This window comes from Mugil cephalus, chromosome 1, assembly GCF_022458985.1.
Source record: "Mugil cephalus isolate CIBA_MC_2020 chromosome 1, CIBA_Mcephalus_1.1, whole genome shotgun sequence".
Classification (NCBI taxonomy): Eukaryota; Metazoa; Chordata; class Actinopteri; order Mugiliformes; family Mugilidae; genus Mugil; species Mugil cephalus.
In genome coordinates this window covers 2,774,170-2,800,543 of record NC_061770.1, presented here as the reverse complement: position 1 = coordinate 2,800,543, position 26,374 = coordinate 2,774,170, and the positions used below count along the sequence as shown (strand labels likewise).

Genomic DNA, 26,374 nt, shown 5'->3' with positions numbered 1-26,374 from the left:
CTTAAAGTGTGGTAAACACTTACAGATTAAAGTAAACGACTCAGTATTAGAAAATCGTTTTAATTTGTGTTTAATTAGTTTTGAATGGAAAGTTACACGTATTATAACACTGAACTTTGTCTGTTATTTGCTGACAGGCAGCAATAAGTACTATTTACACACTACTAAAACATTTAATTGGGAAATATATTGATTAAATCGACCAAGATGTTGTTGTCAACCTGCAGTCAGTAATATTTTGCAGTGGTTTTCGGTTAGCTTCTCAGGTGATAGACGGATCCAGAGGAGTTAAGGCTTCGCCCCTTGCGTCCCGTCTCCTTGGAAACAGTAACAAACATGGCGGATTAAACGTGCTTCGAGGAGAGGTAGCTGTTTTTTAGAAGTGAAATAAAGCCCAGTGAGAAAAAGCATTGGTAAACGAGAAACGGGTAACACTTGTATTGTTATTACTATTATTTTAAATATAACACCGCGTAAACTCTACTTTAAGTGTATGTTAGTGTTCCAGCTTTCTGTAGTTAGCTAGTTCGTTCCCAGTAAACAACACGCCTATTCAGGATCCATTCAGGATTCTGTTAATTGAATTATATCTTTAATGCTGGAAGTGTTCGTGTCATGAACATATGACTTAATGTCTTCAGCAGATCACCAAACGTCGATCTTTAAATCGGCATACATATAATTCAAGTTGAATTCAAGAGTTGTTTAGAAAGAAATTTCAACTTTTTTAATGATGGTAAGCACCCGAACTAGCAAGGACATTATGTCAATATTAAGTAGCCAACTGCTAATAAATAATAAAATTAGGTATACAGCCTTATATATAGCTTTTATATATTGATCTGTGCCAGTGTATTAACGTTACCTGTAAGTTAGCTGTTGGGTTTGTCCAATAATGTGTGTCTGTGACGTTTATGAGTAAGGTGAGATGGACAGAGAAGACAGAGAAAGCCCGTCAAACAGCTGTAGACAGCTGGATGTCCACCTCAGCGCTGGTGATGACAGTGACGGTGAGTATCAACTCCTGTTTATGCTTATTTTCAAAAGCTGATAAGTGTCATCACATAGATAGTTTCTTTGATTAATTCATAATTACACATATGAAGTGCATATTTTAACTCAGTCTTTGGAAGAAGTTATGTCTGATATGTGTTATTTGATGTACATGATGCTTCAGATGATGGTCCAGGCCAGGAGACCTTTAAAGATGAAGAGCCTGGCCTTCCTCCTGATTTGGATTGGTTGGAAGAATTGCATGAGTGTGTTTTTCTTTTTCTTTTATTACTTATTCTGAATCATGATGTATTTGAACAATGCAATACTAAAGTTTGTGTAGTCACCCCATTTCCTGCATCTCATAGTGGATGAGTGGGATTGTCAGGGTCATAATATAACAGAAAAAAAACTATATTGTATTTTTTCTAACATTGATTAACTATTTTTTCTGCATCATATATCCCGCGGCATAAACAGTCCCCGTGGGCATGGCAGGACTATATTTTCACGTGTATGTAAAATAAAAATTTGCATTAAACAAGCAGTTTTTCCTAAATGTGATTTGCATCTGTCCCAAGGGAGGAGGATGGCGATGGTGATGATGATGATTGTGACCTTGCGGCTTCAGCCAACAGTGGTAAGAAGAGGAGTTATGCCGAGACAGCACGGATGTTCAAGCTGAGACGAAATCTGGACCAGCTGGACTGCTTTCACCAACAGAAGGAGCATGACGTGCTGAAAGCCAGGTCTGAACCTGGCAACAACAGACCTCTAGAGCAGCTAAAGGATCTGCTTTACCTACCTTCCTTCCATAAGCAAAAGTGCAATGTAAAGTGTTTTTAGTAAGAGCATCAGAAACATGCATCTCTCTCAACCGGTTGTTGCCCAGTTGTTTCAGTTTGTGGAAGGATCTTTTTTTTTTTCCCCGGTGTTATTCCATGCTCCTCAGGTTTTTTCCATCTTTCTCTCCTGAAACAGTGGCGGTCATTTCTGTTCCAATTGATTCAGCAATTTGCGGGAAATCATTTCAGCTGAAGAGAGAACATTTCCCATAATGTCCCTTTTCCCCACTTTTCCTCCCTCTTTTTATTTGTCTGCACTGTGAGCCATTAAGCACCTGATGAACTGTGCCGCAGTCGCCACCAAAAAATGTCTGTCATCTTCTGCAAAAAGCGTCAATGGTCAGTTTGGAGCTGTTCTGTGCTCTGATTAAACACAAGGTTTTAATGGAACCTAAGCACGTTTGGCTCTTAACCAGTCTACACCTCTTATTGTAACATGTGCAACAGTTCCCTTTTTATGACTGGCTTTTACAGTCACAGATTCCTCTGATGCACACTATTAGACTGCAAAAAGAACATTGGGCAATTCAAAGCTGTTGAGGTGTGTGTGTGTCCACTCACAGCTTTACAGTGTCTTCATTAGATTGCCTTGTTAGGGGACAGAATTGCCTCCCTTTTGTTGGAGTGGGCACAAGGAAATCCATTAGCCTGGTGCTCTGAACACATTCTGTTTTAACAGCCTTTAAAATGTTCACAACGCACTGTGCTTTACCTTCTGTTTTTTATCCAGAGAAAAGCTGAAACTCTGTCGTCAGAATGTTGAGAGCTTGTTGGAGCTGAGGGATAATTTGGAGAGAGAAATCGAGCACCAGAAAGCAGCAGACAACAGGTGAATTGAAAATTAATCGACGGACACTGGGATGTACGGTACTTTATAACCAAATACAAATACATGTGCTGTTATTTTTGTGAACTATTCACTGCAGCGTGGCAGTGTTTCGACTGCGGGCACAACATAAGCTTCTGTGTCAAAAGCTCCAGAGTGAGGAGGAGCTGGAGGGCCACATCAACACTGAGCTGAAGCAACAAGAGTGAGTCCAGGTGGAAAGCGGTGTGACAGGATGGTCTTATTCTGACAGGTGTTTACACCCTTATTGGCTTAAATCGGACCACCGCTCTGGCACTTGGGGAGTCAGATTGGGCGCAATGAGTGCAGATGCCCTGAGCAGCAAGTCCCTGATACAGTTCTTTGCTGGCCAGACTATTGGTTGTTGTTAGTCCCTTGTTTTCTTTCCCTGCTATAGAATATACTGTAGGCACAAAAATGTCACAAAATGTATATATATTGTTAAAAATGTCTTCAAGCACAAAATTGTCAACCAACAGATGATTCAACCCACATCCAGGAATATTTCTTTGTAACATCAGCAGTATATTTTTTCAATTGGCCATGCTATTATCATGACAGATTAGACATGTCAGGATCCCAGTGCAGAGTTGTAACATGCCTGTCTTTATTGCTAAACTGCTGTGCGGTGTTTGGGTGTCTGATAAACCTTCAAACTCTAGATATATTTATCGGATGTCCTTTCTGCAGTTCAGTGGAATCTGAAAACATACACCCACACCTCTGCAGCCACTTCGGTTTTGTTCAGTGCACTTTTTAGTCAGATAGCCTGCTTACTTAATATTTTTGAGCAGCTGCATCTCAGTAACAAACGCTTACACAATTTGGAAAGTAATCCTCATTTTGCCATAAAGAACTGTTTCTAAAAGTGTTTTATAGGCTTTTTATTCATCCAGAATTTAAAGTATATTTGGATTTCAAATGGACATAATGGGTTAATTGATTGTGTCTATTGTGCGACTCTGTAGGTGCATGATACACTTCAGTCAGTTTATTTAGTGTCTTGTATAGTTTTATTCTGTCGCTAGGCAAATACTGCAGTATTTTTGCTTGTCATAATCTTGTACTGCTTTCATCAGCTTGCTCCGTAGGTACATAATACACTTCAGTCAGCATCTTTAATATTTTGTTCTGTTGCCATCCTTGTGTCCTTACTCCTCAGAATAGAGCTGAGTGAGGTGGAAGTGGAGCTTGGCAGATTCTCCTTTCTCCGGCAGGAGGTGCAGGAAGAGGAGAAGCTCTTCCAGGTCCTGAAGGCTCAGAAGGCGGCGACAAGGCTGCAGCAGGAGAGGAAAGTCAGCTGGAACCTGCAGCTAAAGATGCAGAATCTCAGGGAGTAGGGAGTTTTTTTTTTCTGTGTATTGCTCCATTCTGCATACAAAATGTAATGAGGTGCTCTAATGCCATGTGTATTTTTATTGTCTTGTGAAATTGTTTAGGTACAATTATTTGATTGACAGGTATTTAAATGAAAATTTCCTTGTAAAAGTTATGTTATATGTGTCTGTGATTGTGCTCTGATAGTAAACAGGTAGCCATGCTGAAGAAAGAGGAGGCTGAATGTCAAAAGAAAATTGAAGAGGCTCGAGCGAATCGCAAGATAACTGCCAAGTACTTGAAACAGACCATTAAAAGGTAATCAAGCTTTCAAGCAATAAATTGTGTCAGAGCAGAACAAAGATATAAATTATGTCAGAGGACTCATTGCAGAGCTGACATGTCCTATTGATAATACACTCACACTGGCAAAATATATATTACATGCGGGGCAGACATGACAGTTAAGAGAACTCAAATCAATGCACCAGTGTTCAGCTGAAAGTGAAACATAGAACAAATAGGGGATTCTAGTTATAATGTGTCCTAACAAAAACTTGCATTGGTTGATGGATAGACAAATAACAATACATTTTATATGTGTAGCGTTTTTCAAAACTCAAAGACACCTTACAGACATAAAAATGTAGTCCTGAAGTTGTCCCATGAGATAGATTAATAAGTCAGTAAGGACAGGTTAGCTGACGGTGTTGTCAACAGTAAACATTACCTCTTGTGGCTGCTGTTATTATTATGCTACTTTTTTACCAATATTAAAACTTGCTCTCTGAATCTCACTTCCAGTTCTTGCAAAGTTACAATGCAAATTGTTAACCCTTTACAGGGTTGCAGTCCCTGCACCTTTCATTCATTTGGCATTGCAACACCCTCAAATTAAAGCTAAAAGGCTACACTTTAATTTCATATTCATTAAATAACTGTATCTTTCACATGTTTTGGTGTACTGTACAAAGAACAAGTGTAAATGTCAAAACATGCATGGACCGTTTTTGTCTCTTTGCATGACAAACAGGGAAGTCAAAAAAATATATAGTAATATAAAATAAATACAAAATTAAGCACAACATGGTGACAAAAGTGCCCTTGCTGCAGTATTTATCGCCTTAGCGTGAATCTGAATGGTATGTCCCTGTACCATATCACAGTGTACATTTTGCTCTGCTCTAGGAGGTTTCAATGCCAAGATATATTTTGCTTTTCTCTCTCCTTACTGTATTTGAGAATTTGTGTGCTTAACAACTGTCCCTGTTCCATTCAGAATGCATCAGCAGGAGGCTGAGAAGGAGCGGCAGAACAGGGAGTTACTGGAAAAAAGGATCCAGGCTGTCAAGTCGCTGAAGTCTAACATAGCAGCCACCCAAGTAAGCAACAAAACATTGTCATACTGGTACCACAGCATTATGGTTGTTGTCTATTAATTTTTTAGTTTATGTAGAGCTGGCCTATGTTTTGTGTACATTATAAAGCCAATGAGATAGTACTTGGCCTAATTTGATTGTTCTGTGATGGCAATATAAGAACACACACATACTCTACATTTATAAAAGACCTATAAAACTAGACATTTTTGGATATTTGATGATTCCAACCCCTTGCAGTTTAGTGTCTTGTTTCATAACTCTTTCAAATGCACATAATACACTTTTATAGCTTGCAAATCTGATTGTGACTATAGTGTCACGTTGTAGCTGAGTCTTGCTTGTCATCATAATCTTGCATTGCTTTCCTCATCTTGCTCGTATTTTCCAGTTCAAAATAACATTGAAGATTTGATCAAAATAACGTTGAAGACTTGTTTCCTGTTAAATGTTCATAATAGCAGTTTCTTTGAATTTAAGTGTTCAGTTTATTGCATTCTGCCCCTTGTGTTAGCTTTATTAATCTGTTTTGTTTCTTCAGGAGAGTTTACGTGTCCAGCAGAGCAGAGCCAAAGCAAACGCCCAAAAGAAAGAACAGCAAAAAAGACAACTGAGAGAATCCCTGCAGGCCCAAGGCATCAACAGTATCAAATATATGTACCAGCAGAAACAGCTAGAGGAGATGAAACGAAAACAAGAGTATGTCCTCTCCTCTCCTCTCCTCTCCTCTCCTCTCCTCTCCTCTCCTCTCCTCTCTCCAAACCTCCTACGTGTATGTCCTCCACTCCCACTTCATGCAGCAGTGTGTGGGTGTTTTCTCTCACAATGTGCTGAGGAATACATGACCCCGTTTCACTATAATGCAGTGTTGCTGATTTATCAGGGAATTCGAGGAGAGCCAAAAGTCCAAAAAGGTGGAGATCGTGGCAAAAATCCTTCAGGAGGAACAGCTGATAAGGAGCAGGAAGAAGAACCAGTCTCTGCTGCCCAAACCCTCAACCACTGACAGGTCCTCATTTCTGAGGGGGGCCAGACAGAAGCTGCTGTACTACCTGGATCCTCTCCCCCCACCAGCTACTGAGGACACAGCCACTGCTGTGAGGGGTTTCTAACATTTGTGATGATGTGTGTGACATTATTGTGTAGAGACAGTGCATTTTAATGAATTGATGTGTGGGTGTGTGTGCCTTTGTCCAGCAGTTAAGAGAGTTCAGCAGCTCATCATCAGCTTCTTCTGATGAGGAGGACCTGGGGAAAACAGAGGAAGCCATCCAGCAGGAAGTGGACCACCAGGGTCTTGCTGACAGCCTGGCTGAGCCTGAATTCTCCGGGCTGTGGGACCACAGCTACAAGGTGCATTGCAACGGCCACCACCAACCCAAAAGCAAATCCATGCAAGCTGCTAAATTTAAACACCCATAAATCATGTAGGATCCAGTAGGCACATCATTTTTCTTTGGTAGCACCAGAGACTCCCGCTAGTTGGTGGGGGCATATGCATTAGGGTGGTGGGATCTGGAGGAGGAGTCACATGAACCTCCACATGCTCAGAGTGAAGCTTATTTCTGTGGGTGAAGAGCCACCACAACTTGCCTTGAAGGCATTCCCTCAAAAAAGCTTTCAAATACGTAAGCGTTGTCTGAAAACTACCTCCTGTAACCTCAGAGTTTCTTAAAGAATTGATATTAAGTTTTTCTATAATGTTTTTATATTATATAAAATGCAGTGTGATTCTAGAGAAATGGATTGGATCTGTTTCAGCAGTTTTTAGTTGTTTTTGTTATTTGCATTTAGGAAGTTTGTCAGAAAAAAAAGACATTTCCTGATAGTAGTTGAGAGCTGCTCAGTTTCAATCGCCATTGTGAAAAGTACAGAGACACAGTTGTACCAGCGTACTAGTGTTTTTCTGATGTGATACTGATGCACCAGGTCACAGGCATAAATGTCTACTCTGGCATAGTCTCTGTGCGTGTCCTTGCAGGAGTATAAAGCCAAGTTTAAGAGCTTTCTATAGACAATTAAGCGTAGTCTAGACACATTCTAAAAGAAGTATCAAATCTGGCAAACTGCTTCATATTGGTCATATCACATAGTTGGACTGTAATGACAGTAGTGGTCCTGACTTTTCATAAATGTGAAGATTAAGTGCCTAGTTCGAGAACTGCTCCAAAATGAGATAAATGTAAAAGAACATCTACACTAGCTCAGTGCCATGAAGGTGAATTGACTCTCTGTCTCATCCAAAACCCCCACACACTTGAAAGCTGACACGACAGCTATCACTTCTCATTGAGTTGGTGCCTTTGAGGCCTCAGAGTGAGCGCAGTGTTACAGCTCAGAGGTCTGAGCAAGTGACAAGTCGAGTGGAAGTCATCTCTCCTCCTAATGTACAGATCAGAACGGCACCTCATCAAAGGCCACTTCTCAACACAGTGAAGGCCACTGTAATAGACGAGCACAGCAAAGCAACAAAGTTAATGAGAGATGAGATGATTCATGAGGGGGAGAACGGTGATTAAATGCCAGCACTTAACTCTGTATAAGAGTGATTTACAATAGACAATGAAACAACAGGACTAAAAATACAAAATGCTGGATAAGGCAGATTCTGAACCAAACTGCTTTCCATGAATTTACAGATTAACTCTCTCTAGGATATAATATATCTTTGGCACAACTATTGATTTTATATCTCTGTGTCTGAGGTAACAGCTGGCTTCTTCCAAATTGCCACAAACATTAACCTGGATTCATGGATCAAAGATCATTGTGACCATTTTGTCCAGAACTAATTAGCTAATTATAAAATAGTGTAGTGTGGACAGACATGAATGGAAAGTGGTTTCTTGGTAGTGATTATTTAGTACATTACTGTGGTTGCTTTCTTGTGTAGTTTCAGAAGCCCCTCAATGAGCAAGCCACACCGTTTCAAGCTGAAATAAAGCAAGAAGAACCTGTGGTAGCCAGTGGAAAGGTCAGCACGGCTGCTAAAAAGGTTCATGGAAGGGAAATGAAAGGACCTCCGTTCACCAGTAAACCAGAGGTCATCCTCTTCAAGGTAACACTCTTTTTTTGCCACACAGAATGCAGACCGTATGTCTTTTAGCAAGATGAAGACTACTTAGGAAATTTTTGGAAATTAAATGGAACAGTTTTTAATATTGTTATTGCCTGTTTTAGGACTTTGAAGTGGGGAGAATGTATAAGAAGAAGATTGCTCTCACTAACATCAGCTACTCCGTAAACCACTGCAAGCTTCTCAGGGTCCCCGCTCACCTGAAGGAGTTTATCTCTGTCAAGTAAGATTTTGATATTAGTGGGTGAACAAACTTGGTGTTGTGTAGTTACTTTGTTGTGGAGCCAAAACCCAAATCAATCAACAAATACACCAAGATTATGTAAGTGTAAGTCAATAGTGTTGAAGTGTTATGTTTGAATACCTCTTCTGAACTTCTTGTATCTTGCAACCAATAAATACCCCCTTATAAAAAAAAAAAAAAACAACAACTTTAAAACCTAAATGAAACAAGCTAGCATGGTCCGGAAACAAACCAAACTTGGGCCAAACTAAGTGGGCCAGAGCTTGGAAATGTTTCTGAGAATACAAATATTCTTAGTTCAGCTTTTCTATGTGGGACCCAAAAACATAGTATCAGAACATACACTCAGGTTTCTTACAATAGGTTTGAAGTTGATTGTGAGGGAAGCAGCCGGGGTTAAATTTGTTTTCCAGCTGCTGTGGTCTGAAAATCTCTGCAGGAAATTGCTGCCCAACCATTTTTTGATGTCGTGGAGGTAGATGCTTAATTTGTCTCTTAGTTAACAGACACGTAGCTCAAATGAGACAAGTGCATATACAAAAAAAAAAAAATAAAAATAAAAAAAATAATTACATTAGACAAAAAAATGTTAATGGTCCAGTGAAGTCACTATATATTGAACAACTTCAGTTATGACATTGAAAACATTTGCTCATTTATCAGCTGTTAGAGATACAACCACCTCTTGTCATTTTAAAAGACAATGGAGTGAACGTGAAAGCAAAGCCTCTCCTCCCACATATGGACGCCAGCTTGGATCACCGTGCTCGCAGCTCCTCTTATGAGACTCAGTTAAGTGAGTCAGTCCATGTCTCTTCTATCTCCCTCTCAGCCTGCCAACAGCCCACAGGCCGAGCTGCATTGTTCTCCAGGTCACTCACTGTGTATCACTTTCCTATCAGCTCTCTCATGGCTTGGTGCCGTGTCTTCATCTCTCTTCTTTCTTTCTGCCTGACTGAGTGAAGAGTCTCGCAGGCTACTGTAGAGTCAGCTGGAAACTACTGATACTTGTTCTCGAGCCTTCATGCAGGACCACTTGTCAAAACATATCACCTTCTAGTCCTCTATTCCTAACTCACATGTAGCAAACTTTATACACACTTTATACCAAGCGTATATGTACAGATGCTACTACATCACACGTCCAAACCCACTAACTTTGTTCTTGACTGAAGTTGTCAAGCTCCTCTTAGAGTTGTCATGATTCTACATATTTAATTCATTTTATCGATATTATAGCTTCCTAAAGAACAAAGATAAAAATTAGCGAATATACAAACAAACACATTCATTATAAATTTGGGGATTACATATTTGCAGTATGACTTCATTATAGAATATTATGATGAATAAAAATGAAAGAAAAAACTATTGTCTTACAAATGAGAATTTGAATTCAAAAATAAAAATGAACATCCTGCTGTTGCTGAGACTAACAGTTGTGTGATCTGACCAGTGCCTGATGATGGCTAATCGTGATGATACATATCATGATGTTGGATGGGTCAACCAAAATCTGGATATTTTAATCACTTGATGGCTCTATCAAGTGCTGAAAATTTGTAAGAAGCCTTTTCAGTGACTCATAATAGTGGGGGTTTCCTTGCTTACCCACAACTGGAGTTCTGCACAGCTGCATTGTACTCAATGTCACCATCCATTCCCAAAAGACTATTGTTGAAATAGTACCACTAAACACTCTGTAGCTGAGCACTCCAAGTAGGAGAAAAACAAATCTTGTACCATCATCTAATTTTAAAGTTTTTATGAACTCAAATTAAAATAAATTCTTAACTTTCAAAATCAATTTTCGTTACTGTGAATTTTATTTTAAGCTGTAATGTTGAGATTTCAGAGATCATTCTTTCTTGATGACTTTGTTTATTTTGTTCCAAAACAAACAAACAAACAAAAAAAGATTGCTGCATTTGATGCCTCCTGATTTCAGCCATCTCACTCACTGTCATCACAGTTGGGGAGAAATGTGAACGGAACAGTTGAAACCCTAAAGTGTTTTCTCCTGTAAAATTGCCAGCCAGGCTGGATTTAATAAAGGGCTTTTTCTGTTTTGAAAGGGTTAAATTAACCTCAATAGTGATCTCAACCTAATCAAAACCACAGTGCCTAACCTGCAGTTCTTCGACTGGCCATTTGAGGCTGGAGCCATTAGTAGGTTAGTTCCTCTAGAGATGTTCAAATGTAAAGCGTTACAGCAGAAATACAGAAACATGTTAACAAGTGGGTTCTGTCAAAGCTTGCTAGCCTTTAGCTTGGCACCATTAGCATGCATCACCTCCTCCAGCGCTCACCCATTTAGACCATTTTTAAATACACACAGTGTCACTTGTGACACCCTATTTGTAACATCACAGTAGTAGTAGTAGTAGTAGTAGTAGGAGTATTTAAACCAGCTGACTGAAGATAGTCTCTTCTCGAGAAATAAATTACGTTGCCTTCGCTAATATTAAATTTAGTCATATTCCAGCTTTCTGAAAAACAATGGTTGCTTTTAGATTGGCTTAATTTCTCACAGCACTGCCTTAAACTACTCCCTCTTCCTTTGCATCATGCACCAAATAATACTTGTATACCTTACAAAAAATTCAACAGATCATTAAACAATACTACTGTACATTGTACACGCCCAGGCATTGCAATTTTAACAACCACTGGCACGGACTGCATTGGGATCATATGTAAAAAGGTGTAGTAATAATACAGCCCTAACCCTATGTCACGAAAATATTAAATTTTGGAGTCCCTCCTTCTACTATTCTGTGTCTGTTATGTACAAAATGCTGTTGTTCGCAAATTAAAACCAACAATATTTAGATCTGTCGTGACAACTGCAAACTCTTCACAGCTCACCCAGATAAAAACATTAGAACAGCAGGAGAAAAAGAACACAGGCACACACTGGGCTTTTTCACACCAGCCCATGGTTCCCTGTACACCCCCTTAATTTCTAAAAATGGCTCCCCCTCCCCCCACACCGCTGCCCCCCCTCCAGCGTAGGTACGTTTGTTCAGGAATGGGCTCTGCTGCATTTTTCACTATTGGGATCACAACCACAGCAGTCCAGGATTGACAGACTTGGTAAAAAGCCATTGTATAGAAGCTGTATTTTTGCAGTTAGCGTGGCTTCCTAGCACGTGTTGCACATCCCCCCTCCCCGTCTGTTCTGAAGCTCAGTTGTGAGATAAAGGCTGAGGCAATAGTAGAAACTGTGGTACAAAATCTGAGAGTGTGATCACACTTACAGTTTGTTAAGTTTGGTCCCATCTCTGGTTCATTAATAACAAAACTATTGCAAACAACATACAAATTAAAACATTCAAGTGTTTTTAATTATTACATTATATAGTTATTGAAATATATACATCCAATCCGTCAAATATGAAACAAATCCACCTAAACCCAATACACATGAAATTTAGTCAACCTAAATAAGGTATCAGAGGAGAGCGACAATAAATATCCCTTGTGTCTATAGAGTTACAGAAACTGCTTGACAGGACAGGTGTTTTTGTCTCACTCCTTGTGAGCAAACTGCTCCAGCTCTATCCACAGATGTTCAATAGGATTTAGGTCTGGACTCATGGAAGTCTTGAGAATAGTCCGGTGTTTTGTCCTTAGCCATTCTTGGGTGTTTTTAGCTGTTTGTTTGTTAGCTGTCATTCATTAACCTGGAGGACCTATAACCTATGATTGAGACCAAGTTTTTTGATGCTGGGCAGCACATTTTGCTCCAGAATGCCTTGATAGTCTTGAGATTGTACCGTACACTGCACAAGATGCAGCACATCAGCCCCAGAACACAACCGAGCCTCTTTCGTGATTCACAGTAGGCAAGTGTTCTTTTCTTTGGATGCTTATTTTTGCATCTGTGAACATACCGCTGAGGTGACTTCCCACAAAGCTCCTGTTTTGTCTCATCTGTCTAAAGGACATTCTCCCAGAAGCTTTGTGACTTGTCAATAAGCATTAAGGCAAATTCCAACCCAACAATGGAGTCCTCCTCGGTCACCTTCCCTTAAATCCCCTTTGGCTCCTATTGTGACGAATGGTGTGATCGCACACTAATGTGCCTTGACCCTGGAGTTCACCTCTGATCTCTTTGGAAGTTGTTCTCGTCTCTTTGATTAGCCTTTGTATTATTGTTCTCTTCAGCTTATCATAAACTTTCCTCTTACAAACTTAAACTTCTTAATAATATGTGAAGCTGTAGTCATAGGAACATCAAGCTTCTTGAAGATGTTACTATAGCCTTTACCTTTAACAAGCTTGTCTATAATTTCTGTCTATAACTTATTTCTAATCTCTGGGTCCATGTTCAGTTTAGTACACACCATGATACCAAACAGCATAGAGCATGTTTTTCACCTGATTGATGGACAGACTGACTGAATACAAGTTTGAAGAGATTAGTGAAAAGGACACCTTAGTTTAACATGTCCCTATGATCAAATTATTATCTTTCTAGAGGTACCAAAATTATTCTGTTGAACCATAATTCAAAATCAGTATCCAGGAACTTAACAAAATAAAACAGGAAACTCAAAACATATTCACAAATAAAAGAGACAAGACACAGAACCATGACAGTTGTATTGTTTGCAGATGCATGAATGTTTTTTCACATGTCTGCAGTCTCCTCCAGAAACTCGGCTCTTGTGTCATTCTCGTTTCTAGGTAACAAAACTTTTCCAGGGCAATGACTCCCTCACTTGTGACTTTCATATGTTTTCTAAAACCACAAAGAGAAATATATATATATATATATTACATTTTAGCCACAGTAGCAACATTACTCAACTAATAATCACACTCATAAGACAGAGCGTTGATGCTTCACTATCGATTCCTCTCAAAGGAGTGTTTAAGCTCTGTTGGATGGAATTTTGAAAATTTTGAGTTCTTATTGATTTACTGTAGTAGGAGCCAATGGAGAGTATCAAGTATGGATAAGTAAAGCACATTTAACACATACTACTGTACAGCAGTGACTTCAGCTTCATCACTGTACAGTCTGGCCTCATTTGAGGCAGTTTATATAGGACTGTACCAAGCTGTTTCAAACACTGGCTCACTCAGCATTTAATCCCAAGTGAACCGTTCTATTTTTCTTCCCATCTCTTCATACCACCTGGAAAGAGAAAATTAACCACAACTACAAAAGAGAAATTCGGAAGAAAGTGCAATGTGACATTTAAAACTAGGACCAGATTTACCCACCCAGGTGGAATCCTTTCATACATTTCCAGGTTACAGTGGGGAGCTGGATGGCAGCATCAGCCTGCTCTTATTTTTCTACCTGGCAACTTCAAACAGCTGGCTTACACCAAACCTCATGGCCCGTTGCCCACTGAAGCTGATGCTAGTGTGTACTAGTGTGGACATTTATTTAGTTTCAGCATGTCATTTATAGTGCATATTATGGAACTGATTCTAAGTATTTTTATAAAAAGGACAATATTTAATGTCCTTTTTCACAATTTGAATCCATAATTAAAACAGTACAAGAAAAAACTAATATGATCCCTTTCAGTTTTATGAAATCAACTTTTGTCAGGCAAAAAACAGACTTGGCACAAAAGCAAATTCATTTACAAACAAATGCCAGCAGCGTGATTGCACAGGGATTCAAATGCTCTCTCTTTGTCATGCTAATACAATTTCTAAAACTTGCAAGGCTGTTTGTCATCCATTATATTCTGTAACTTTAGCAGATTTCTAATTGTGCTCACAGCTGCATTTCTCCAACTTTTTGTATATTTATTATGAGCATCCTCCCTGCTTCTCTGGCAGGCTGATGTATTTATATTGATCGGCTCTCTTCTTGTGTCTCTGGAAGGGCGTCAAGTTACTGAGCTCCTCAGGGCAGCATTAGGGTTGGCGTAAACATGTGCTGCGAGATACACATGCTGTTCTGAAATAGCTCATTTTTCTTTTTTCGCCAGGAGAACAAAAAAAACATGTGATTTCTCATTATACAGCACTATATACTTAGAATTATCTGTGAAATAAATCCCAACCATTGTGTTCCACATTGCAGTGCTTTCATATTGAACCGTAGCCTTTTCCTCACTCTGTTTTCTGTTGAGTGCAAACTGAGCATCAGGTTGACTTCTGACCTCTGGTCTGTCTCTCTTCTTCATCAGCTACACTCTCTGGAGATTTATCTCATTTCAGAATGTCATCTGAAGCTGGTGAATTTTAGTTGAATACAGTTTATTTCCTACTGCACAGACATGTATAATATATATATATTCTGTACGTATGTCTGCACTGAGTCTTTATGTCATTACTTCTTCTAAAAGCAGTACAGTGTTTATTAACAGCTAAACTGTTGTTACATTGTGTGTTTAATGAGTAATATATCTATATTTCCACATTCCTTATAACTGCGTACAGTACCATAGGAGCATTCAGTCAATACTGTAATCTGCATTGTAGACTATATAAAAATGCAAATAGTCTTTTTCATAGCTCTGTGTGATTTATGTTTCAGCTTTGAGCCACCTGGCTCCTTATCTCCTGGGATGTCCTGTGACATGCAAGTTGTTTTCCAGCCTATGGTTAGTTACATCACCAACTATCTTAAACATTTATGGTACAGCTCTAGTTACTTTAGTCTCAAAGCAGTTAAAACGTTAGGTGGCCTTGTATAAGTTCAGCCATGTCTGTAAATGTATAACGGAAAACAGCTGATAGTGTGTTTCATTTCTGCTTAATTTGAGTAAAAAGGTCAAAACTAGCTGCTAGTTATATTTCTGTACGTATGAATTATTCAGTTCTACCACATTAATTCCTCACCAGATTGACTGTATTTCCTTCAAGAGCAGTCGTTTTGTTTAAGATCTGGTCACACATCATTTACACCAAAAAAAAAAAAAAACCCAAGACACATCTACTGCACTATTCTTTGGTTAGATTGAATGTGAATCCTTTATTGTGGATACCCACACATTGTCCTGTATCCCAATATCCTGCAGATCAATGAGGACTTGACCGGAGAGATCCAGTTTGCATCCACTGTGGGTCCCTTCTCTGTGCCGGTTCGATGCACCATAAAGAGATGTAATGTGAGTAGTGTGGATATTGTAGAACTGCAAGCCAGGCTGCATTGTAGTATAAAGAGTTAGGGTTAAAGTTGGTTTGTAAAACACTCCAATGGGAACTGATTATGCTCCTGCAAACATCTGCCAGGCCAATCAAATTGTTTGGGTGGGCTTCATGCACTGATGGACAGAAGAGTAACAATGATGTCGTCATGCATGCATCTTAACGCTGGGGAGTTATTTATTTATTTATTTATTTTTTTTTTTACAACAAAGTGACTTTTCATAGGACTGTCCAATTTCTTGCTGAGTTGTTTTTTTTCTCAGGTGAAACAGGCCTCATAATTAAATTGTAATAGCATATTACCAGACTCATATTCTGGAGAACTGAATACTTAGGTTATTTTCTTCTAGTTATTTTATGCCATATAGGATGATTATTGATTAAAAGTGGAATCAATCACCATTCTCCTTTTTCCTCTTATTGCACAAAAACAGTAATATACTTGGTATCCATTCTAATTATAGTCCATCTTATTTAGTCAATTCATGTGTGTATTAATGTATGTAAAACGAAAGTTACGTATGTAACTACGGTTCTATGAATCCTGGATGACCGCCAGAGGCGGTGCTTCAAGCACTGAATGCATCCATCTCGCGCATGCGCAGGTCGAGTATTATACCAACAAAGTCACCTGTGACCCCTGATGACCCCGGTCACCTATATCTTCCGGTGACATCAGAGGATCGGTTCCTGCAGAATCTTCTCGCGAGTGCACGAGGATTCTGAGTGACGGAACGCTCTGGCGGTCATCCAGGATTCATAGAACCGTAGTTACATACGTAACTTTCGTTCTATTTCATCCTTACTGACCGCCAGAGGCGGTGCTTCAAGCACTGGATGACCCATAACAACAAAGTCACGAAGAATTCCAATGCATACCTCATTGAGAGGAAACAGCAGAGTCAGGCAACAGGACCACACCCATCGGATGGGGGGTGGCAACATTCACCCGATAGAACCTGGAGAAGGTACTTGGTGATGCCCATGATGCTGCATCACAGATGTCTTCCAGGGGCACACCACGCAGGGCCGCCCATGATGTTGAGACGGCCCTGGTAGAGTGGCACCTCACCCCTGACGGCAGGGGATGACCACCTCCTTTATATGCGTGGGTGATGACGTCAACAACCCAATGAGACAGTCGTTGTTTGGAGAGAGCACAGCCTTTCCTAGGACCACCATAGCAGAGGAAGAGCTGGTCTGACCGTCTTATACCTGCGGTCGCAGTTACATAGGTTCTCAGAGCCCGCACAGGACACAGCAGTCTTAACCTGTCCTCCCCTGCTGGGGGGACAAGTTGTGCTAGGTGGATAGGTCGATTGAGGTTCAATGACGACAGAACCTTCGGGAGAAAGGCTGTGTTTGGCCAAAGAGTAACCCCTGAACCATCCGAGTTCCACCTCAGACATGAATCACTGACGGATAGAGCATGTAGCTCTCCGACCCGCTTTGCTGAAGCAATGGCAAGGAGAAAGGCAGTCTTAACAGAGACCCACTTCAGCTCTGCCTGTTCCAGGGGTTCAAAGGGAGGCAAACACAGAGCATCTAGCACCAGGTGCAGATCCCATGCTGGGGCACGTTGTGCTCGTGGGGGTCGCAACCGCCACGCCCCCTTCAGAAAAAGTGACACCAATCTGTGGCACCCTACTGTGTCATTTTCCACCCGAACATGTCGAGAGGAAATGGCTGCCACATACACCCTCAGAGTAGCCGGGGACCGACCCTTATCCAAGAGTGACTGGAGGAACTCCAAAATCTTAGGGATTGAACAGTTCACAGGGTCCTCACCCCTGTCTGAACACCACTCAGTGAACAGCTGCCACCTATTTTCATATTGCAACCGGGTAGAAGGCGCCCTGGCATTCAATATGGTATTACGGACAGAATTTGAACACTCTGTCAGTAGGGGGTTGGGCCCTGCAGCGGCCAGACCCATAGCTGCAGGCGAGGAGGGTCGGGATGCCAAATCTGGCCCTGTAACTGAGACAGGAGATCTTTCCTGTCGGGGAGGCGCCATGGTGAGCTGCGGCAGAGCCTGCTCAGCAATGGGAACCACGTCCTGCCTGGCCAAAAGGGGGCTACCAACAGCAGTCTGTGGCCCTGCTGGAGGACCCTCTGTAGCGTTGGAAAGATCAGAGGGATTGGCGGAAACGCATAGAGAAGACTGTCTGGCCAATCGTGGGCAAGAGCGTCCTGACCCAGAGGGCTGCTCTCTTCTGTCAAAGAGAACCAGAGAGGGCAATGGGTCGACTCCTCCGTGGCAAACAGATCCACCTCTGCCTTGCCAAAGACCTCCCAGATTTTGAGAACGACCTCTGGATGAAGCCGCCACTCCCCTGGCGGCGGTTTGTAACGAGAGAGGAAGTCGGCAGCCTGGTTCTTTTCCCCGGGCAAATACATTGCTCTCAGGCTGGCCAGACGTGGGGCTGCCCACAACAGCAGGTCCCGGGATGCCTGCAACAGTTGGGCAGACCTGGTGCCCCCCTGGTGGTTTATGTGGGAGACGGTTGAGACATTGTCCGACCGTATAAGCACATGTCGGCCTCTCAGGAAGGGAAGGAAGAAAAGCAGTGCCCTGTGCACAGCCCACAGTTCTAGAACATTGATATGCACCGAGCGGTCTCGAGCAGACCACAGCCCCTGAGCTGTCCGGTTCTGCCACACGGCGCCCCACCCTGAGAGGGAGGCATCTGTTGTGATGGCTTCCCGACGGGATGCAATGGAACCCAAGGGCATGCCCTGAAGGAGAAATGATCTCTCTCTCCATGGGGCCAGAGCAAGAAGGCAACAGCGTGACACTCTGAGTCTCCTGTGCCTGTGCCATCGAACATCGAAATGAAAGCTGTGCAGCCACCTCTGAAGAGGACGTAGCGACAGCAGTCCCAGAGGAACCACATTGGCAGCAGCCGTCAGTTTCCCGAGGAGGCGCAAAAACTCCACATAGCGCAACCACCTGCCTTCCTGAAACAAGAGAAGGAGGCGGAGAATGTCGTCCACCCGCTGTGGTGACGGACAGGCCTTCATGGCGACTGAATCGAGAGTCATTCCGAGAAAGAGTGTGCTCTGCGAGGGAACCAGGCAACTCTTGGTAAAATTTACCTTCAGGCCCAGTCGGGCCACGTGGGACAGAAGATGTGTCGTGTCCAGGGCCACCTGAGATTGGGACGGTGCACAGATGAGCCAGTCGTCCAGATATGGGAGGACCTTCATGCCCTGCGACTGCAGGGGTGAGAGGGCTGCCATCATGCACCTGGTGAAAACCCGTGGGGAAAGGGAGAGGCCAAACGGGAGCACCCTGAACTGGTAATGACGCCCGTGAAAAGCGAACCGCAGAAACTGTCTGTGGTTTGGAGCTATGGGGACATGAAAGTAGGCATCCTTCAGGTCTATTGATGTAAACCACTCCTCTCTGGCCACAGTGCGCAGAACCTCTGCATTGCTGAGCATGTGGAACCTCAAGACCTTCAGGAATCTGTTGAGACCCCTCAGGTCGAGGATGGGACGGAGTCCGCCGTCTTTCTTTGTTACTAGAAAGTAAGTGGAGTAGAATCCCCCTGGTTGCAACAGGGGATCTACTGGCTCGATGGCACCTTTGTCCAGGAGGACGGACAACTCCTGGCTGAGGGCTTGGGCTTTTGCCGGGTCGCGTATGATGGTCATCTTGACCCGGCCATAGGCTGGGGGCCGGCGTCGGAACTGAAGTTTGTACCCGTGGGTCAAGGTGGAAAGCACCCAGGGGTCCCTGGTGGAAGCAGCCCAGTAACTGAGCTGCTGCTGGGAAAAACAGCCGACGACCGGCCCCTGGGCCTCAGCGCCGGGTCCCCCGGCCTCTAGAGGCTCTGGGGGCACGACGGGCAGCATGAGAGGCCTGAGGTTGCCTAGAGGGCAGCTGCTCAGAGGCCCGAAAACCCCGTGCCTGCTGGTGGGCAGGCAGTGAAGGTGTGCGCTGAGACCTGCGATAGCTACTGGGATAAGCCTGTGGATGAGGCCGGCGCTGGGGGGCAACTGAAGAGCTCCTAGGGCCGCTAGGAGGGGGCATATTCCTTTGAAGCTCAGACAGCTGAAATCGAGTCTGTCTGGCTTGAACTGTGCGGTTAAGCGCCTCTAGAGCCGCAGACCCAAATAGCTCCCCAGGTTCCACCGGAACACTGCGGAGAGTTCTCCTACATGCATCAGTCAGAGGAGATTGCGCCAGCCAAACCTGACGGCGAGCCTGGACGAGAGTGGACATCAATCGCCCCAGCTCTCTAGACATCAGCGCGAATGCCTGCAGGGAAGCGTCGCTGAAATTTTGGACGGGAGCATCCACTGTAGTCTCCTGCAGGGATGCTGATAGCGCGAGCAGCAGGTGGGACATAGAATTACCTATGCGTCCCATGCGTGCCGCTGCGTCATAGGCTTTACAGAGTAGGTCATCCGTAACCCGACACTGGGGACGAGGACACCTCGCATCTGGCCTCAGAGCCTCATCAGGCGAGACAATCAGAGCAGCTATAGGGGGCTCAATTGCTGGCATGCGGCCCAAGCCAAATCTGGGTGCATCCTGCATGGCTGCCAGGGTGCGGCCATCAGATGTTGCATGAGAGAGAGTTCTAGAATCCCTCCAACATGCATGCAACTCCCTCAGATACTCTTCTGATGGGGGGACAGTAAAGTTAGTGTGGGATGGACCACGCCTGAAGAAAGCACTGGCTGGAGCCGACTGAGCTTGCGGTAGGTCTAACTGCAAACGGGCCAGGGCCATACGAATGATGGCTCCCATTGAGCCATCATCAGAACCACCAGCGGAGCTGTGGGTCGATGAGCAGGAGCCTGCCGCGGAAGCATGGGAGGTTACATCCTGCGCAACCACTTCCGGCTCATATTCAGCAAATTGAGTGGCTGACGCCGCCATGGAAAGCACATCTTCCTCCGGCTCCAAGGTGGCCGCTGGAGGCACTGAAGCAGCTGGCTCCCCTGCACTAGTCCCAGACTGGAAGGTTAGGAAGAGGGATTTCATATTATTAATTTCTGTTGTTAACTGGTCCACCTTGGAAGCAAGGCTGGACTCCTTAACCCTCTTCCTGGAAGTGGGGACTGCTGTCTCGGCAGCACGACGTTTGGGCCTGCCAGACCGAGTTGGAACCACTCCCTGTGCTGGGGTCAGCTGTTCAGCTGATGGGCTGAGGGTCAACAGTTGTTCTACCTCAGCTAGTCTGGCAGCCCTCACTGCCCGGGGCATGAAGCTGCAGTTCATGCAGGCGTCATCTGAAAGAGCCTCCTTCAGATGCTCAAGGCCGAGGCATGAGGGACACAAATCATGGCCATCTTCAGGCTGCAGAGAAGCCATACAGGCCGAACAAGAATGGTTGCCAAACATGGTGACAACCAGGAAAACAAACAGAAAGCAACAGACAGTGGGAGAGGGAGCGAAACCGCCGCCGTCACCAGATAAATGTTGCAGGAGATGAGTTAGCCTCAGCGGGAACACTGCTACCAACTACAAAATCACACCTATGCTGGGAGCGGGAGCGTAAGCACTGCCTTCACCAGTTAGGGGTATTTGCACAAAACGGGCACAGTCAAAATGGCACCACAATACACAAACTAAGGTAGGCCGAGCGAAAAACGCCGGTAATAATTAATAGGGAAAGAAAAGTATCAAACGGTCAAGAAAATGACCGCTGATGCACATCAATCAACTGAAATACCAAGTGCAATGCAAATGCCGGGAGAGGGAGCGAAATCACTACCGTCACCAACAAGTGAAAAATGCAACACAAAACGAGTACAATCGGTTGCACCGATAGTCAACGGCAAGCACACGCAATGCCTACAGCTAATTGGCAAACATTAGCGGTACAGATGCTGGGAGAGGGAGCGAGGTCACTGCCTTCACCAGCAACTGAAAAATAATACAAATATATAGCGGTACAAATGTCGGGAGAGGGAGCGAGGCCACTGCCTTCACCAACAATTGAAAATATAATACAAATATATAATACAACCATATACCGGTACGAATGCCGGGAGAGGGAGCGAGGCCACTGCCTTCACCAGCAAACGAAACAACAAAACAAAGCGAATGCAAAAGGGTTGCACCGATAGTCAGCACTAATGGCAAGCACACGCAATGCCAACAGCTGATTCACATAATATTATGCCGGGAGAGGGAGCGGGAACACTACCTCCACCAACAAACAAACAAATACAACCAACGAGTAACCGGTTGCACTTAAGAATGTATATAATAGAACGAAATAAACTTATCCAACCGAGGATGAAAAGCCGATGCAGATGTGTCCGCGGCAAACCACAAACCTCTCGGCGGAGTCCGTTGCAGCCTTTGGAGGGGCGAGCAGCTCGCGGCTCCGACGAAACGTCGCAAGGCTACCGGCAACGAAGCAATAGCCACTTAGCTTTAGCTAGCGTAGTGGCGTGCAGTTACCTGCGAAGCGAGAAGATGAAAAGGAACCGATCCTCTGATGTCACCGGAAGATATAGGTGACCGGGGTCATCAGGGGTCACAGGTGACTTTGTTGGTATAATACTCGACCTGCGCATGCGCGAGATGGATGCATTCAGTGCTTGAAGCACCGCCTCTGGCGGTCAGTAAGGATGAAATAGAACTATGTACTTCAAGCTGGCAGCTCTTCATTGCTGATGCTAATTAATGTACGTCAATGTATCCTTTCTCTAGCTGGAGGTTGACGCCCAGTTCATTGACTTTGGTTCACATGTCGTGGGCCAGACTATTTCACGGACTGTCACCTTGACCAACAAGGGTGCACTGGCCACCCTCTTCAGCCTGGACACTTCCACTTGTCTCAGTCCAGAAACTAGTCATGTCCAGATGCCATCTCAGGTCTCTGCCAACACAGGCCAGGTCAGACATTGATCTAGACCTCAACAGTTGTTCTGTTGATACCCTGAGGGAGAAATTTGATTTCATATAATCGACAGTTACAGTCTCTGTTTCTTTTAGATTATATATTCTATTGCTATTTTCCTGCACATTATTCTACTGTAATGCTGGATGTAAGGAGACTGTAATGAGACAAAAATTTAAAAACTTGAACAACTAGGAAATTATAAATGTGGAAAGAAATACTATTAGAAAAAAAATATTCTGAATTGTGGTACTTTTAAATGTAAATCTGAACCTAATATGCCCACATGAACTGAATCTAATTACTATGTGTGCGTGTTTATCTGATAGGAGACGAGAAGTCAAAACACAACACGTGACCACCAGAAGAGCTCTGCATCCATAGAAACCGACAAAGCCCAACCAAAGCAACCAGGTCAGGAACTCTCTGAGGCATCACAGCGAGAGCAAGCAGGTGAAGCTGTTACAGATGCAGTATGTTTACATGCACAAAATAATTACTTGGCACCAGATTTTACCTATGAACTGTAAGGAAAAACATGTGAAACCAGACCTTACATTTTGAGCTGAACCTGTCTTATTTATTGTGAGTGGGTAGTGGATTTTATTTGGCAAAACAAGACATGCAAGCTTATCATATTTAAAGAATATTGTTTAATGGCGCTGTGGATAGCAGTAATTATCTATCTGTCCATTCATCCACCATTTTGGATCAGATTGAAATATCTCACTAACTACTGGATAGATAACCAAGACATCATGCTTTAGTGACTTATTTTCTCCTTTAGCACCACCATGAGTTTGATATGTGTGAGAGTGAGTGGAACAACTGTTGACAAGTGTCAACAATAGATGGAATGTCGTGGTGTTCTTGTGTCGTCAGGTCAATGTTGTATTTGCTTTGGTTGAAAACTAAATACAGAAACTGTTGACATTCTCATTAGTCTTATCTACACACTACTTAGTGCTTAGCAAATGTTTGCATGCTAACAGGCTAAGCTAAGATGGTGACTGTGATTTAAGTTGCCAGACCTGCTGAATATCAGCAGTATATTACTGCATTAGCGTTCTTGCACTGCCTTGCCTAAATAAAATTGTGCAAATAATAATAATTTATACTATATTGAAATATATATATATTAAAATTCTGTCCTGCTGTTTGACCCATACATTTGTTCACACATTAGTGTGTACAGTTGGAGCAGTGGGCTGCAGCCTCAGGTGGCTGCACCCGTGGAGCAAAGTAGGGGTTAGGGGCTTGCTCAGAGCACCACAGCCATGGACAGGGTGGGAGGCAAACCTGTGACCCTTCGAACTCCAAGGTGTGCCTCTCGCCACTGCTCCACAGCTCCCAAACACCTCCACAATAGTGCAGAGCCATAATTTTTTAATTTGAAACAATGTTATCTAAAACAGTCTCTGACATACAGGAAGTATGGTCTGACAAAATCTCCTCATTGTGGATGAGTTCTCTCATCTTTGTATTCATTTAGGACATTTAGTCCTTGCTAGAACAAAAATAGAAGAACACAGACAGAAAGCGGAGGCTTCACCTTGCTCTCACAGATGGCGACAAGGAGGCATCTTCTCTTTAATGCTCTCTCAGATCTCAAGTCTTCATTGCTGCTCTCAGCACTTTCCAGCACTGATGCTTTGATAAGCTGTTCAGTCTTTTGCCTCTTCTCTGCTGGCTTTGGAAATGCTTAGTTGAAGTGGCTCTATCTCATTTTCTTTATTTTATTCACTATTGTTGCGAAACACTGTCTCATGTTGGACAAGGTTGCCATTCATGTTGCATGTTACTTTTAGGGCTTAACTGAATTTTAATGGTTTGTTGGCTCATCTTTTTCTCTTATTTGCACAATAATTACAACAAGTTCACATTCATACCACCAGAACAAAGAAAGCTCCTGATTGTCACTGATCGTTCTTTGAGTGTTCCCTTTGTGCCAGTATGAGATCACATTCTATCATATTATTCTTTCATCTGCCTACAACAGCTGCACTGTGTTTCACTATGTTGTGGGTAATCGATACAGGTTGACCAAATAACCATTGTCTGTGTGTATGACAGTGTCAGAGGCCTCAGCGACGGACCAAGACGTGGTTCCCGAGGTGTCCTCGTCCTCAGATGTAGACTCTCAGATAGACCAGACCCCATCAGACCCCAGTGACATAAGATTGGGAAATGTAAGTGTCCTTCTTCAAACACTCAATTAGCATTTGTATTGTAAGAACTTAGTTTATAGTATACACTATTATTTTCAGATTGATTGTTGATATGATACTGAAATCACTTTTGTTATTTGCTTAAAGCTTTGTGGATCTTTTTAAGGGTAATATCAACGCATGTACTGTGGCATATCCTCACACATGACACAGTGTTTGTCCTTAAGAAGCCCTCAATTTGAGATTCTTCTAATTCAATTTTGCATGGACTACAATGAATATACTTGAACGTATTGCTAGTAGTAGTAATAATTGTAGTTGTGTTGGTCTATTGATCATATACTCCTATCAGCCACAATATTAAAACCACAGACAAGTGCAATGTAACTTTAGCGTTTAACGTTGTTGCTGACCTGGCAACCCCACCTACAAAGCTGATTTTAGGAACAACTCAGAAAACATAAAGAAAAGGCCAAGGTGTTGAACTAGCTTTCAAACTCTCCAGATACCAAACTGATCAAGTATATGCAAGATCTCCTGGAACTAGGCAACTTTCCTCAGCCCTGAGGTCCCAAAGGCACCCTGTGACACAGTGGTTGAGGGCACACCATTTGCCCACGTTTGAAACAGTTCCATAGTACTAGTATAACCGTGGTGATGATTTGTTGGTTTTAGCTATTTTTTCAATCACTGATTTGTGATTTAGACTCTCACTATGTTCGTGTTTTACAATAGATCTGGTTACATTTCATATACATTTTTGGTTATTCAAACATTGCTAAGTACTGAGCTTTTTTGTTTAGTGCCCAAAAGTGAATCATCACTTTTTTAGTAAGCACACTCACCTTGTGATTCATGATCAGCTGGGATGGATGCGCGTAAAAGGTGCTGCGTTCAGAACACAATTTCTCCTGGAGGTGTTCTGAGAAACTGCAATTATAAGGCAATTATCATTTCCAAGGGAGTCAATTTGGGACCGTCATTGTCCATTGCTGAGGCCCATTGAGCAAACTCCTAACATTAACCCCCCGACAAGCGGTAGTCCACTCCTCCAAGTGTATTAAATGAGCTGCATTTGTATAGTTGTTTCATACGGAGGAGTCATAATTATCTTCTTAATTAGGGTTATGAAAGATTTAGAGTGCAAAAATTGCATTTTCTGGCTGACAATAGTCCCTGCCTATGTGCATTGTTTTTAGCAGTGATGTTGTGTGTGCCTTGTGGCCCATGTGAAGTTCTGGAATTGTTCAGGGTTCATTACATCTCCCTGGTGGGGGGCTAATGGTGCATCACCTCTCCCTCTGTGTCTATTGTGAGTGTGTGTTGCCTGTGCTTGCATGCCTTCTGCTCAAACGTTGTCATTTTGACTGATACTTTCACATTGTGTGGTTGAAAGCTGTTGTCTTAAATGGCAGATTATCCATCAAACTACTGTGGTCCCATAACATTGAGCCACATTCTGCATCAAAGGCTTACTCCGCTCTTTGGGTTTATATTATTGCTCCTACCAA

The 26,374-nt window shown here is 42.9% G+C and overlaps 1 protein-coding gene across 5 annotated transcripts in view; it reads left to right on the top strand.

The window, feature by feature from the left end:
• The first annotated feature begins 336 nt into the window (after positions 1 to 336).
• cfap74 (cilia and flagella associated protein 74) overlaps positions 337 to 26,374 on the top strand; it is a 50,995-nt gene continuing 24,957 nt past the window's right edge. For 2 of the 5 annotated variants that reach the window (XM_047572445.1, XM_047572210.1), the window contains exons 1-18: positions 346 to 1,010; positions 1,178 to 1,259; positions 1,575 to 1,742; positions 2,569 to 2,667; positions 2,765 to 2,869; positions 3,848 to 4,021; positions 4,210 to 4,320; positions 5,282 to 5,384; positions 5,923 to 6,080; positions 6,265 to 6,478; positions 6,582 to 6,734; positions 8,275 to 8,439; positions 8,562 to 8,680; positions 15,213 to 15,279; positions 15,697 to 15,786; positions 22,506 to 22,691; positions 23,025 to 23,148; positions 24,769 to 24,884. In XM_047572445.1, coding sequence (XP_047428401.1) covers positions 929 to 1,010; positions 1,178 to 1,259; positions 1,575 to 1,742; positions 2,569 to 2,667; positions 2,765 to 2,869; positions 3,848 to 4,021; positions 4,210 to 4,320; positions 5,282 to 5,384; positions 5,923 to 6,080; positions 6,265 to 6,478; positions 6,582 to 6,734; positions 8,275 to 8,439; positions 8,562 to 8,680; positions 15,213 to 15,279; positions 15,697 to 15,786; positions 22,506 to 22,691; positions 23,025 to 23,148; positions 24,769 to 24,884 — 2,316 coding nt within the window. In that variant the 5' untranslated portion in view covers positions 346 to 928. Of the gene's footprint in view, positions 1,011 to 1,177; positions 1,260 to 1,574; positions 1,743 to 2,568; positions 2,668 to 2,764; positions 2,870 to 3,847; positions 4,022 to 4,209; positions 4,321 to 5,281; positions 5,385 to 5,922; positions 6,081 to 6,264; positions 6,479 to 6,581; positions 6,735 to 8,274; positions 8,440 to 8,561; positions 8,681 to 15,212; positions 15,280 to 15,696; positions 15,787 to 22,505; positions 22,692 to 23,024; positions 23,149 to 24,768; positions 24,885 to 26,374 lie in introns of all 5 variants that reach the window. The other 3 variants (XM_047572368.1, XM_047572292.1, XM_047572524.1) reach the window with 3 other exon arrangements.